Source organism: Acyrthosiphon pisum, chromosome A1, assembly GCF_005508785.2.
Source record: "Acyrthosiphon pisum isolate AL4f chromosome A1, pea_aphid_22Mar2018_4r6ur, whole genome shotgun sequence".
NCBI lineage: Eukaryota > Metazoa > Arthropoda > Insecta > Hemiptera > Aphididae > Acyrthosiphon > Acyrthosiphon pisum.
In genome coordinates, this window is record NC_042494.1 from 57,739,400 (window position 1) to 57,755,182 (window position 15,783).

Here is a 15,783-nt window from a genome sequence, read left to right on the forward strand (position 1 = left end):
TCTAGTATTACATTTTAAAATCTTAGTTCTAAAAAGAAAAATGTTTACGAACTCTTAACTAAACATAATTTGCTAATTTTCGTGATTTTTCCATATTTTGTCAATTTTTGAACTTTAAATGCTAATAAAAAAAAGGTGGGTAAGTGGATTTTGCTCTGCTGTACAGTAGGTTACAATTGGGTCACTGTATAATGGATCGTATTAAATTTGAATTCAATGATATAATATCATTGTATAAGAAAAACGATTCTGAGCGGAGACGGTATGTCAGTCTAGGTATAAGACATAATATTATATAGTTTATGGTATTAAAAAAAAAAAAATTACCTTTAATAAGTACCTATAATAAATTCCAAATTAATCATATCACAATATCTATTAGGTACTTTTAACACGTTATACATCAACAACAAACCGTGATACTATCATAGATATATAATAGTATACTTTAGAAGTTTCAAGTATACCCAAGAATAATATTATACAATCACAACAAAATAACTAAAATAGTTATTCTAGGTTTTTAATATGTAATTTATTAATATAAAATTTAACATCCAAATTTGTACTTAAAATGACTATAAAAATAAACTGTGTAAATGTATTTTTTAGATTTTTTGGTAACAGAATTAATTACTTACGTGGAATCTTGTTTTAAATGTTCAATTCTTAGATACAAAAGTTGAACATTTTATAAATTTTTATCTAAAAAATAATTATTCAATTTTAAATTTGGTAAATTTTGTCAAAATTCGATCTTTAAATGCTTATAAAAAAAAATTGTGCCTATGTATTTTTAATATTTTTCAACTGATATTGTAACAATATATCAGGAGCTTTATATTAAATTTTTACACTTTTTGGCCCAACAGATAACACATTATTGATATTTATAGAAAAAAAAACTAAAAAAATTGAAAACTGAAAATGTCCGTAAACAGCTCAAAAAGAGTCCAACTTATTTTCAAAATTGTATGGTGTATAGGAAATGCTAATATAAATATTCAGTCAAAATTGCATGTATCTACGGTCATTTTTTTAAAGTTACACCAAAAACCATATTCAATTTTGTGAAAAATCGATTTTGCGTAAAATTCCCGTTTTCCTTAATTTTCTTTGGTTTTTCTTGGCGCTTTTGAAAATTACAGGGAATTTTAAATTTTGACCTCCTCAACATACCAACGATATTCACTTTCCAATCGAACAAGATACTGAAGTTGAAAATCGAAGCATTTTTTCGACTACTTATCGTGTACACAGACACAAAAATAAAAAAATTAAAAATTAAAAATTAGAAAAAAAAACACACATCATTGTAAAATCAATACATTCATCGTTCCACTCAGAATCTAAAAGGTTTGTATGTAAGAAATATTTTTTTGCATAATTCGACTTCGTGTGTGGAATTCGTATGTAAAATAAATATCATCAAAAACATTTATACTTTCGAGGTGATATGTTTTATCATTGAAAATTCACTTATAATAGTAGTGGTATATATATATACCTTATAATTTGTAAATATTTGAATGATTATAGTAAAATGTAAAACTATTATAATAACATTAATTGACGGTATAGGTAGGTTAGGTACTCAATAAAGTAAATATTTCATAATGAAAAATATAATCCAACAGGTTAAACTAGTTAGTATAATATTTGGACAAACATCTTATTATAACAGATAATAAAAAAAAACGTTCATGACTTGGTGTGATAATTGTTTTATACGATGTGAAATGGGTTTTCGACGCAGGAACGGAAAACGAATAGGTACTTGAGAATAATAATAATAATAATGAACCTCATGCGTTACTATCCAACTGCGTTCGGTCTCGTGGCCATATAATGGACAATATATAATAACATTATAATATTACTCTATGGTTTAATAAAATAACTCGTGAAACACAAGACTGTGTAATTATTGCTTTCAATGACGGGCCGTTTGAAGGCGGACGTTTTTCGCCTCTCGCACCCGTATATACCTGGTATATACCAGCTATATATACGGTCCATTTCTGACAATGTTATTACCGTGTTATTTATACAGACATAATATTATTATGTGCATGCGACGGCACAGGGTGCAGGTAGAGTATGTTATATTATGCCCACAGAAGAAAAAAAAACCCGAAACGAAATTGAATAACTGCACCGCTGCTGCACCATTAATACCTATATGTGTGTGTGTCCTACACGCCGGAGAGGATCGCCCGGAGCATAAATCATCCCGCGATCATTCATGATGTTATAATATTATATACCTAACCTAACATGCGGTACATATGGTTGGCGCTTGCCCCGGCTATGCTAATACGCGAGCGGCCTTTCCGTTTAGTGCTCCTCCTTGATTTTTTTTTTCGTGATCGTCGGGATAACAAATAATATTTCGAAAACGAAAAACCGCCCAAATAACACGACGTCTTCGAAACGCACTAACCGTCCAAAATTTCATCTTCGTCGGGATCTATAATATATAATATACAATTATACGCCTATAGGGATTTGTCTTATCGGATTTTTGTCCTTATTTCGGTGCGCAACCACATAATATTATATTATTATACCTCAATAGGCTGTATACCTACGCGGCAGTACACTTCGATCGTCGTCGGTCGATCAAGGCTTAAGTGAATATTAACATATTATAATATACACGTGTTGTATATATATGTATACCTTCAAGGTGCACAATCGTTTGTTGATATAGTATAGCGCACCTATAATAATAAATAACATCATATTATTCTTTATCTCTCGTTTTCAGCTGAATGCTGATTGTTATACTGACAGCATAACTCGATAAATGTTATCTATTATCATTATTTAAGTGATACATTATAAAAAAATTTAACCAATATGTTTTAGTTGTTTATTAGTTGGTATACATATTTTACTCATACACCAAGTATATGTACCTATACCTACCTCTAATATAGAGATATAGATTTCAACCTCTGCATATATTAATATAGGTGCCAACATGTAATACCTGTGCAGTATAATTTAACGAAGTCGATTGAAAACATAATACGAAACGTCCACAAACGTTCGATCCCGTCACACATAATAATATTATGGAATCATATTATTATATTTATAATTGAATTACGATCAAAATTATTGCATATCCTCCACTCCATCATACCCACACCTCGCTGTCTTTCCGCGGGTCCTTCGCCGCTGCACATGTACCTGCGCATGCGTATATATAAGTATAATGATAATATTACATTTACATTGCTGCTGTCATTTATTTAGAAATAGAAACGTGACTCGTGCCTGCCACGCGTGTGTTATATACGTAGGCACACACACACACACACTCGTGTGGTCACAAATGAAAACGGATTGAAATATCATAGCTTTACGTGACCGTCGAGTCGGTATGGCGAGTACAATGGTATTGGTACCTATGTAATTCGAAATACTTAACCCGTAATAACCGCCCGAGAAGACGGGTCGCCGACATCATCATGTTATATTATATATCTAGTTAGGTAGGTATAACTTTATATATAACAAATGATATACTTAACTGCGGCGGCTGCTCTCCTCCCGTCGCAAGACGATTTTTCTCGTTAAGAAAATATAATAAACACACACACACACACGACGCACACATTTTCAATTGGATTCGAACGCAAACACAAAAGACTAAGCTCGCTACGTCACACACACACATTTATGGATAATATGCACGCGCACAAAATTATATCATGACCTCTAGATGGACGACAGATAAATTCGTAACGGCCAGAAATTACCCCGGGTTCCACGTGCCAAGCGTGGACTATACGACGATTATTTTCGACGTGACATGCGGAAGATGTAGCGTATACTATGAGGATCACTTCTACATAATAGATCAGCGGTTCTCAACCTTTGTGTGTTGGCGAACTAAGATATTTACCCAATTTTACTTGTGACATTTTTGAAAATAACGTTCGAGGGGTTCAATGTTGGCCTTAACCCCCATGGGGCCTTACGTTTTTACTCTTCATTTATTTATTATTTTTTTTTTTTTTTTTACTTACATTAAGATTTAGAAACTTATATTTATAACATTTACCGCACTAGTTGAGAAGGAACTATCGTTCATCCAATAAGAAAAGGATTTCTGGGACGAGTTCTTTTTGTCGGAACAAAGCTTGGAACTGCTTTACACATATAGAAAAAAGAAAATGAACAAATTCTTTTTTTATACGAGGAACGTGAACGATAATCACAGGCATTTCCAGCTCCTTTAAATTTTAAAAACATTTTTATTTTTTTAAATTATAATAAAGTTTCCTTTGTTTCTTTACTTTAAAAAGTAAAAATAAGTAAGAAGGTATTTTTAGTTAATTCACGTTTAATTAATTGATCGTTGTTCTTATATACTTTACATAATAAAAAAATATTATTCTAAACCGGCGATTTTTTCAAAAACTTGGTTAAAAAAGAAACAAAAATTGAAACGATTTCGCGGAGGAGCTGGATTTGGAGCGAGTTTCTTCTTTGAATAAACAACAAGGATCCGGAATAAATTCTTAAGTTGAGATATATGAACGGGGGACAAAATGAGATTTTCCCAACACTGAATATGACAATATATAGGTTGCAGGCTTGCGCACGCATAATGTGATGAATGATGATTTAATAATAATATTATAATTTTTATAATTGAAAAAAATAGTAAATTTTCAGTTATTATAATAATATGTACCAACAGTTTTCATAAGTCGAAAAAAAAGTCGATTTATGTCTTTATATGTTCATGACACATAATATGTAAACGAGAGTTTAAACGATGCTGCGCAATAATTGCACTCGGAGATTATATAGATTCACAAAAACAATATTCGGTCGAAACGTTATGATATCGTACCTATATTATACACATTCAGATTAGATATATTATACAAACCGCGGTTTCCAGCTAATTTCTAATCAATTTGGGTGTGCTCGCTAGACATCGCATCGTCAATAATTATAGGCATCATTAATCATAATAATATCATAATAATCGCCCGAACGTTCGATGCATGTTCTAAGAAATATGTGTACATAATAAATATATATACTATTATTCAATATGTGTTTATGTACATATCTATGTGTACCTATATATATATATATATATATATATATACGTTAAACCACATGTTTTCCGCCATATAATATCTCGTATTTAATATTACACATATACACAACGAAAAAATGCGATTATAATAATATTTAATAATAATTAGTGTTTTTTTTATTCTACTCGCCCGTCATCATCATTTGGCGTATTGATTTTTATTCCTTTCGAATAGATTCAAACCTTTGATCAGACCGCCGTTTACCGCGAATTCGCATGCGGATCGATTGCTTTATCGCTCGTCAATGTCAATAATCGTAATAATACGAAAACACGTTTTTTAAAAAACCTTTTGTATTAGGTACAATGAAACGCGCAAATAACATAGACCGTACGGATCTTAATAATTTGCACAACATAATAATAATAACAATGGTAATATTCTTTACACTGTGTGTTATACATAATAATATTATAGTTCTATCGATGATTATTTATTGTTTTGTTCGACATAAATGCGTAATCGTTTAATTACCCAATAACAAGTTTGTTTTTTATTCGTGGTATTTGGTTATATTATATTATAATAATATGTTACATTACAATTATATCAGCTGTTTACTTTATTCAAAATATTTAACCATTATAATTAATTAAAATATTTGTTAATAATTTAAAGTCGGTTATAGGTATTATTATAGCTATAGGTATTATAAGACATATATGTATTATTGTATAACAATATTTCATAGAACCGTATCAATACACCTAATACATTTTGCGTTCGGTAAAATTAGTATTTGAAATATAATATTGTAACTAAAACAACGCAGCATAGATAATTATTATAATATGAGTAGAATAAATTACTGAATTAAGTATGTAATATTATAATAATTATTGTAAGTGATTAGCCACCGATATCACGATTACGTTTAGTTCAGTATACCTACATTAAATAATATATAATTAAATTCTACGAATAAAAATGTATAAACTACATTTACTAGAAATTACTAGTGTACTAAAATATACGATATTGTAATAATATATTATGTGTTTTTTAACGTATTGATAATATTTTGCAATCTAATAGAATCCAATATAACTCATTAAAAATCAAAAATATCCAAACAAATTTATAGAAATTTGCATAATTCACAGACAGAAACATATCTATGTCTATGCGTGGCGTAGTAAAGTAGGTACACTATAGAGAATGTTTTATCTTATAATATAATAATATGACGAAAGGTTATATAATATTCGCAGTTTCGAATTTAGTGTTAAGGTTAACATAGGTAAATGTTAACATTTTTCGGCTATTTATTTTATGATGATAATGTCTGTTCTATTATAGCTTTATCCTTCATTTATATTATGATCGTAAATATTTAGTCTCGCTAATTCGTGAAAGTCCTATAGACTATAAATAGGTACGTACGATCCTTCATCTACATCTAAGTACCTATATTCGAAAGAAAAATCGTGAAAAATATTTACTCGCTTCGGCGACAAAGCTATATATATAAATATATGATAGCCTGGAAATTTATGTTTTTGCGTATATGTCTTAAAAGGAGCTGGATATTCAAAATCTGATTCGATACTTATACGTTTCATGATAAATACAATCAAAATACAAAAATGTACGTTTCATACTTTACTAAATTATCTGATTTTACATATTTATTGATTTTAAGTATATATATATTTTATGCATATTATGTCAACAACGCAAACAACTGTTCAATAATTTTAATAATTTTTAAAAGACACCTGCCGCACACCGTCGCACCTTGTCTATATTTTGAATTTTACTATACCTACTCATACCGATAATCAATTGTAAATATTTGTTATTATCGACCCATTCTTACTTAAAATGTATTCAATAATAAAATATCTTTTAATTTTAAATGAATATATAATAACATGATTTAATATTCGCTGTATATTTGATACAATTCACATTTTTAAATTTAGGACTTTGGGAATAATGCTTCAAGATCTACAAACGAAAAAAATGCACAAAACATTTGTAATTAAAAAATATTTATTCTTTTTCTAAGTTTATCCCCCTATTACAAAAATAATAATTGGATATTATACCTACTGCATAATAAATACATCAAATGTATGTGTGAACTTTTTTAGTACATACGTGTGCACATTTTTCATTGTTTTTTAGCACATAAAGTTCATAGTACTATGGTTATATAACTTATAATATATAAAAGTACCTACCACACTTTATTATATAGGTTTACACGCGCTAAATGATTATTCAAAATTACGTGCATAATTATTAATCGCAAAGCATCAGCTATTATTTATTTATTATTTATTACGTAGACATTTATATAGGTACCGTGAATGTATATATTTCGATATGTGGTCGACGGTTGGTATACCTATAGGTATTTCTACTGAATATAACCACGTGGTAAAAACGAAAAATAATATAACTACATCGCAGTGGCGTAGAGCTAAGGGGGTGTGTTATGGGTGACCCCCTGACTTTTTTTTTTCAATGTAAACGTAGGTATGATTCAGATTTCTACAAAATATGCAGTTGTCATGATATGGTTCTATTTCATATATTTTTCATTGATATTGCATGTAAATAAGATGATTGATAACTATACAATGGAAAATATGCGTATAAAGCTACATGTTATATTTAAATATAGAAATAAAACACTCCCCTAAAAAAAAATCCTGGCTGCGCGCTCGAATGCATGCAAATGTGTGTGTGAGCACCTTTTAAGGATTAATATACGGATGTGCAGTATATTATATATAGGTGTACTACACTCGTGGGTACCTATATATTATTATGTGTATTATATAGGTACGCCGTAGTCATAACGATAATAATAATTGTGTTTAATAGCTGCCGCACGAAAAACAGTTAACATTAACTCTTAAATCTCCCAACACGTTATTGTGTGCATATACCTTTATACTATTATAAACTGTGTACTATATATATAATGATATAGGTAAGCTCGATGTACATACGCGTTTAACTAAACTATATATAGGTACCTCTATCTGTATAATGTAGGTATATATATCTACGTCATATAGAGGGTTTTATTTTTTTATTAATATAATAAGTATATGTGTGCATATAATATAGTAATGACCGGTTACACGTACATATTATTATATATTATATGTAGCGTTTAATCCGCCGATCTGGACGAATTGTGCCATATATTTTATTAGAGGTTATTTACCCGCGACTATGCAGTTAGTACGATAAGTTAGTAAGTGTTTAACCTATCTATATATTATTATAATACGATGACCATGTCCGTCGGGCCTACACCTATAGTGTCCGAGACCCTATGGTATGTATATATGCCTATATAATCTGTATGATAAATACCTACGATGTGACGATATATACATACCGCGAACATGCGTATAATTTGTATATAATATAATAAATTAATGCCCATTGCAGCGTATATATACCTAAACCTATATATATATATACTCAAAGCGCATCATTACGAGCCTCTAGAGACTATATCCACAAAAACACATTTAGGAATCAATTGATCCGTGTAAATTATATAATAAAAAAACGAAGGATTTACATTTTTTTTATTTAGATTATAGTTATTTAATGAATCAATAAAAATTAAAAACGTTCTGGTTTAGACTTGTTTCTTATATACACATATATGTATAAGTATATTAAACTAAATAGGTACCGTGCATATTATAAACATATACCTATACTGTAGTTATACAATCAAATTTTCCTAATTGAACCTCATAAAAAAGATAAAACTGAAATGTTTAAAATCAATTTAGAATTTAGAGCAATAATAATATAAAATAATAGCTATTAAAGTAGAAAATTATTATTTTCTCTATGTAACTTCTACACATAATAGCCGGTAATATATATTAATTATATTTATTTGATTTTGGTACCTATATATACATATACGAAGTTAAAAAAGGAAAAATTATACGTTCGATAACACTGCAAAGGTTCACATTTTATTATAACATTATACATAGTTGAACATTTTTATCTGTTAATTATTTCACCGTTCGTATATACCTATATTATATATAGCGAACGGTTATGGTGGTTAATTGTCAATTACCTGATACAACAAAGAGTAATATAATATTAACATATATAGTTAAGTAATTATATATGTATGTTCGTATATTATGATAGTTAATTGATTAGGCAATATTAATGTTATTTGGTTCATTTTTAATCAAATATAATAGAAGATAAATATTCGAATTAAACAAATAATAAGGCATTATTCCCTTCATTTAAAGTTACCGCTATACCAGTGGCGAATCCTATATATATATATTATATATCCATATTTAGGGATGAATTTCGGAGGGGGAGGGGGTGAACCTCTAAAACCCACCCTATACGCCACTGCGCTATACGCCTATACCACATATTAAAATTAATGATATTATAACTTCTTTGATCATAATAATAATATTAATATATGTACCTAAGTTGTAAAACAAATAATAATTAAAAGTTGTCGAATTTATAAAACATAATATAGTTGTTTCTATTTTTAATTTTATGATGATTCTGATTTATTATTATAGTAATCGTTGTAATAAAACGTTTCGATTATTTTTATTTCCACTGATTTCAACTATAACTTATTATTGTTTTATGCCTACTTAGAATTATTAAAATTAGAAAGAGAGATCCAATATAGTATTCGGCTACCTATATAGGTAAATGAAACTATTTTGTACGATTCATGAAAAAATGTACCTCCGTTATTGTAAATAATTTTACAAAATATACGGTACCATGTTTTGCAAAACTTAAAAAAAAATCTAGTTCAAGTAAAATGTTATTGTATTACCTAATTATTATATTATATAACATAGAGTAAATTGTTTAACTTTTTAATAATTAAACGCTTTATGTTAATATTTTAATTTTATCATAATTATTATTAGGTGGATTAAAATTTAAGTAGGTTATACCTATATAATAATTATACACATTTATGAATAACTTTGTCGTATATATATATATATATATTAAATAATTACAACAAGGTTACAATGATTGCATATTTATTTAACTTTAGTGAAATGAAGTAATTTATTTTATTTAAAAAATTTGATTATGAATAATAGATTAAATAATACCATTAATATTTAATCATATTTCACATTTAGAGCTAAACTTGATAAATATTTTTGTTCATTATTTAAGCATATCTGAGGTCCAAAAAAATATTAAATTTATACAAAAAACATATGTATTAATAAATTAGCTGCAGATTTATTATTGTGGCGATATGTTATGAAGATTAATTTGTCAAGATATAGACATTAAAAAATAAAACCTATAGGTGTATGGCATATATATACTTAAGATTGATATGGTAGATCAAAAATTATTCGGTCTTCAACCTTCGTATACTAAACGATGTACCTATTACAAGTCTTCAAACAAATCTACCGGTATACCTAGGTATTTGAAATTTCAGGATTTGGACATAACTATATTTTGCACACCTGTCTTACAAGGGAGGACCCTTCCGGTCGTGTGTAGGGTTCCCACGGTCAAATGCGATATAGGTAATAACTGCCTATATATATAGTATAAACGATCACATGCACACTTATATAACTGCCCCTTTTTATTTTCGGATATTTACTGTCACGCGATTTTCGTATTTATCGTTATAATTGTACATACAAATTGCGCTTTTTTAAAAAAAAAAACTTATACACTCATACCAGAATGATATTGTTAAGACGTGTATAGGTACCTAATCGAATTCTAACATAATAATATTGTATTGGTAAAATACAATGTAAATTGTACCCATATATTGCTATATATATATAATATGCATAAGAACCCACTGCAGCTGTATATAAACTATTAATATTTAATGCAAACAAACTATATACCTACATATATACATTATATAACATATACATAGGTACTATATAAGATATTATACCTATGAAAATATACTATACCTATACCTAACCTATATATCTTATAACAAAATACTCACGATTTATATCAGTACCTAATCAAAATCATAAAACCATTTCAATTTATAACTCAATACCTTCATATATTATATTAAAATATAGCTGGTATACCTTACCTATGTAGTATTACGTTTATAGGTATCCTTAATATTGTACAGGCTGCAGATGTAAATTTAATGAATTTATTTTTATCACAGATTTGTATTTCAATATAGTATATAGGGTCATCTATTAAATTATATGCACGTTTTCTCTGGAAATTGGAATGCCCTGAAAATAAACCTAAAGAGTAAAGGTGTTACTGCAATAATATGACGTCTATTATACGAACTTAGAATATATTCATTATCAATTGTATGTAGATATAATTGCCCATCTATAGTTATTGTTACTAGGGTTACCCGCTATTTATATCGATGTGTGTATTATGTAATAGCGTTTTGCGTTGATAATCACGCGAATGGGTTAAATTAAAACATTTTTCGTTTATTATAATACCTACCTATTATATGTTTTCAATTTCACACGCTAATAATTCAGAGCAACGATTTACAATCGACACAAAAATGGAATTCGAATTGATTTTTATTATATTTCATTTTGAGAAAATATGTTTTTAATAAATATTAAATCTTGAATAGGTACCTACCATAATATTATATAATAGGTACCCATACTCATCATATGACCTAACCCACTAAACCTAACTATAGTAATTATATACCTAATAAATGCAGGTATAACCTTACGCACGCTACCGTCGTATCACTTGATACGTGAAGGTTATACCTTAAAGTTTCCTTATGAATATAGATTTTATAAACATCTTAAAATAAATAAATTTACGTAAACATTTCTGTTTTCCCATTCATACCGATTCTACAACTGTAGCACACTAAACTTATAGTACCTATTTTTTAATTTTGTATTTGGTGTGATATATTATGGTTTTATAATCGTAATAAATTATCCAAGTGTTACAAAACACCTATAATATCTATATATTTATACCTAGGTAGGTATATGCGTATACCTAAATACAAATCAAAATCGGTGAGGGATTTATAGGATAGCACTCAATGCAGTGTAATACTTTTATATAGTACTTGCGGCAGTTTGTTTTGTTTGTGCTTGCTGAAGATAGCAGATATATAGGTACCTAGGTATTATGCCATATATATTTACCTACATCTAATGATATTACAATTATTGTAAAAAACGACTAACCTTTTTTAGGTGATCCGTTTTCGGAGGCGCTGTCGTCACTATGATTGCCCGACATATTAATAATCCTGTGCTGTTGCTGCTGCTGTAGCTGTTGTTGTTGCTGCTGCTGCTGCTGTTGCTGTTGCTGCTGTAGCAGTAATTGGTGTTGCTGTTGCTGCTGTTGCTGGTGAAGGTGGTGAGGCCGTTTCTTACCCGCTGGTTCCGAGTTGGGCCGGTGATGGTGGTGTTGGTGTTGTTGTTGTTGCTGCTGTTGCTGTTGTTGTTGGTGCACGGCCGCGGACATTACGTGACCGGCGACCGTGTTGTTCCTTGCGGCCGCAGCGGCAGCGGCTGCCGCGATCGCGTATCGCTGGGCGGCCGCGTGCTCGACGTGGTGTTGCTGGAGAAACGGTGAGAGGCCTGCGGCCGCGAAACTGGCCGCGGACGCCATGCCGTGCGGGAAACGGGCGGCAAAGTGCGGGAACAGCGGATGCGGCGGCATCTGGACGCCTCCTGTACCGCCGCCGGACTGTTGCCCTGCGCCTCCGGACGTCGCAGCGGCCGCACCACCGTAACTGTTGGCCGCGGCCGCGGCAGCCGCGGCGTACAGCCGTAACGACGGGGACGCTTGTCCCGAGTCCAACACCATCATCGCGCGAGTACGATTGTATAACACTAAAGTAACAACGAAAACAACTGTAAAACGGCGATCACAAAATATGCAGTGTGTAATATTATAAAATACTATTATAATATCTAATAGTATTATAATCACAGAGCCGTACGGACGCGGCGACGACGACGAACACGAATACGACGGCGACACTGGCGCAGACGACGACTACTACGCGGCAACGGCGACCGGACGATTGTGATGTGGCGCGGCGCGGCTGCAGACGAGCGCACGGTACGGCATCGGCGCGGCTATTAAATATAGTTAACACCTATTTTTCGGTGCCTCCGCGCCGGCCCGGCCCGCCCCAATACACGCGCGCACCACCGCCGCCGCCGCCCCACCAGCACCGCCACCGACGCCGCAGACGGACGCCACGGGCACCGCGGACCCCGTATACCGTGAGGCTCTAAGCGTATATTTGTGTGTGTTGTGTGTGTTTGTGCGTTTGTGTGTGTGTGTGTGCGCTGACTAAATTGCCGGGTAATGATGGCGAGCGGTTCTCCCACCACCGGCGACGCGGCCGACGCCGTCGTTCATTGATTCGTTCGCTCCGGACGCACACACGCCTCGAGTGGCCTCCGAAGGACACGCCCACCGCCGCCGCCCGGGACACCGGGGCGGCCGTCGTCGCGTCGGTGATTACCCGATATAGCACCACGCCGCCGCCGCCGTCAAAGGGACCGGCGTCGCCGCGCTTGCGATGATCATGATAATGATGATGATAATATTATTATTATTATTATTATTATAATTTAATAATTATCTTCAATTTGTACTTTTCGGTAAACGTGCCGAAATATTAAAAGTCCACAACACCGTGTGAGCATTTGAGTCAGTATAGGTAGGTATTATATTATTTTATATAAATAATATTATAATATACTATTACCTATATTATTATTATAATATAATATTATATGTGCATCATTCTCTTCGGAAACTTTAACGAGCTAGTGAGACGAGTAGGTATATTGCAGTATCACTGACTTCCTGTAGGTACTATGCCTGCTGCAATGTGTTATTTACAAAATGTATCTAGGCTCTATTATATAATAGGTTTGCTATAAACATGGTCGAGTTATTTAGATATGTATCTGTTTTACGATTCACGCGTGTGATGTATAAGCGATTATATAAGTGCTTACCTGGCGTATTTATAATATATATGTAAGTACCTATAACGTATCTATGTGCCTTTTTAATAAACGTATTTTAATCAATCGTATACTATAAATAGGTACCTATATTTATATTATTATAATAGGTATATTCATATTCAATTCAATATGGACACGTACTATTTATGCTATATTATCTATAATATTCACTATAATATACAATAATATAAATAAAATATCCAATGGCCATAAAAAACAATATATGTAATAGGTATATAATATGATAAATTCGTAATATAAAACGTTGAGCATTGTATTTTCATTTTTCGGTACCTATACATAGACATATATGTATATTGTATATGATATATCAAAAGAAGACAGAAAATATAAGCACAGGTACAAAATAGTATGTAGATATGCTTTGAGTCATATAATATAGTGGTACAACCATATAATATTAGGTAGGTATGCATTAATTGAAAAAAATAATATATATAATATTATATATGCATGTACCTATACACTTTATATTTACCTATATAAATATTCATATATATGAATGTTTAATAAATATTATATTTTGTCACGCGTTATGTATATATATTATATATATATATATGCGAGTGTCAAACACTGAATAATTATGCTATGATTTATTGTATAAGTATTTATATTATACATTATACCTATATCAGCTTAAAAATATTATTATATTATATGGCTTTATTTATTAAACGTGTACACTAGTGTTATACGGTATAATTATGTTGAATTAATGGACGTGAAAAAAAAATGATAAGAACGTAAAAGTTTTTTTTTTAAAGTTTCGCCCGAGTGAGTTGATTTGTATAAAATATAATTTTTTATTTTCGTGCACGCGCGCACCAAATCTAGCCGTGGTGTTCTTTTTTGCGCGCAGTTTGTTGTAAATTTTTCGGTCTGGAAAGTTGTTGGTCGTGTTAATGCTTAATATAAAACGAGGGCTTTTTATATTCTTCCCCACGCGTAGTTGTTTTTATTTAATTTTTTTATCGACTTTATTATTATATTATGTGGGTAAGTGATAACTATAAATATATAATATATTAGGTACTTAAGGTTATATAGGTATCTTATAAAATACCTGTAGGTATAATAATAATATTTTAATAATGGAAATCTATTATATTATGTTCTCAAATTTATAGCAATATGAAAGTAATATTATTATTATTAAAAACTCGTGTATTCTATATAATTATTATTATAGATACAAATTAATTCATATTTTTAATCGTAATAATCGCATCATTATCTATACTATTTTTATAGATAGGTATGATATATATAATATAATATATTAACTATATTATGATATATGTATAATAAATATACATAATATATAATCCTATATAGGAATTGATTTAGACGCTATACCTACAATCATATTATATTTCATTTAGTATATTTAAGTATAGGTATACATATACTCGTATTATAATATCTACCTATATAGGTATATTTATAATAATATATGTGTAATGGTGATATTTTAATTCAAATTCCGCGTTGTACCTATACATTTAATTTTTTTATAGGTGCGTACATAATATATATATATATATATATATATATACATAATATACCTATAGATATTATGACAATTTTTGAACATTGAACACTAAATTAACGTT

The 15,783-nt window shown here is 30.5% G+C and overlaps 1 protein-coding gene across 1 annotated transcript in view; it reads right to left on the minus strand.

The window, feature by feature from the left end:
* The window catches only part of LOC100159095 (basic-leucine zipper transcription factor A), a 30,482-nt gene extending 17,234 nt beyond the window's left edge, over positions 1-13,248 (minus strand). The window contains exon 1 of the mRNA XM_001947628.5: positions 12,335-13,248. Within this exon, the coding sequence (XP_001947663.2) occupies positions 12,335-12,965 (631 nt within the window). The 5' untranslated portion in view covers positions 12,966-13,248. The remainder of the gene's footprint in view (positions 1-12,334) is intronic.
* Positions 13,249-15,783: the final 2,535 nt, after the last annotated feature.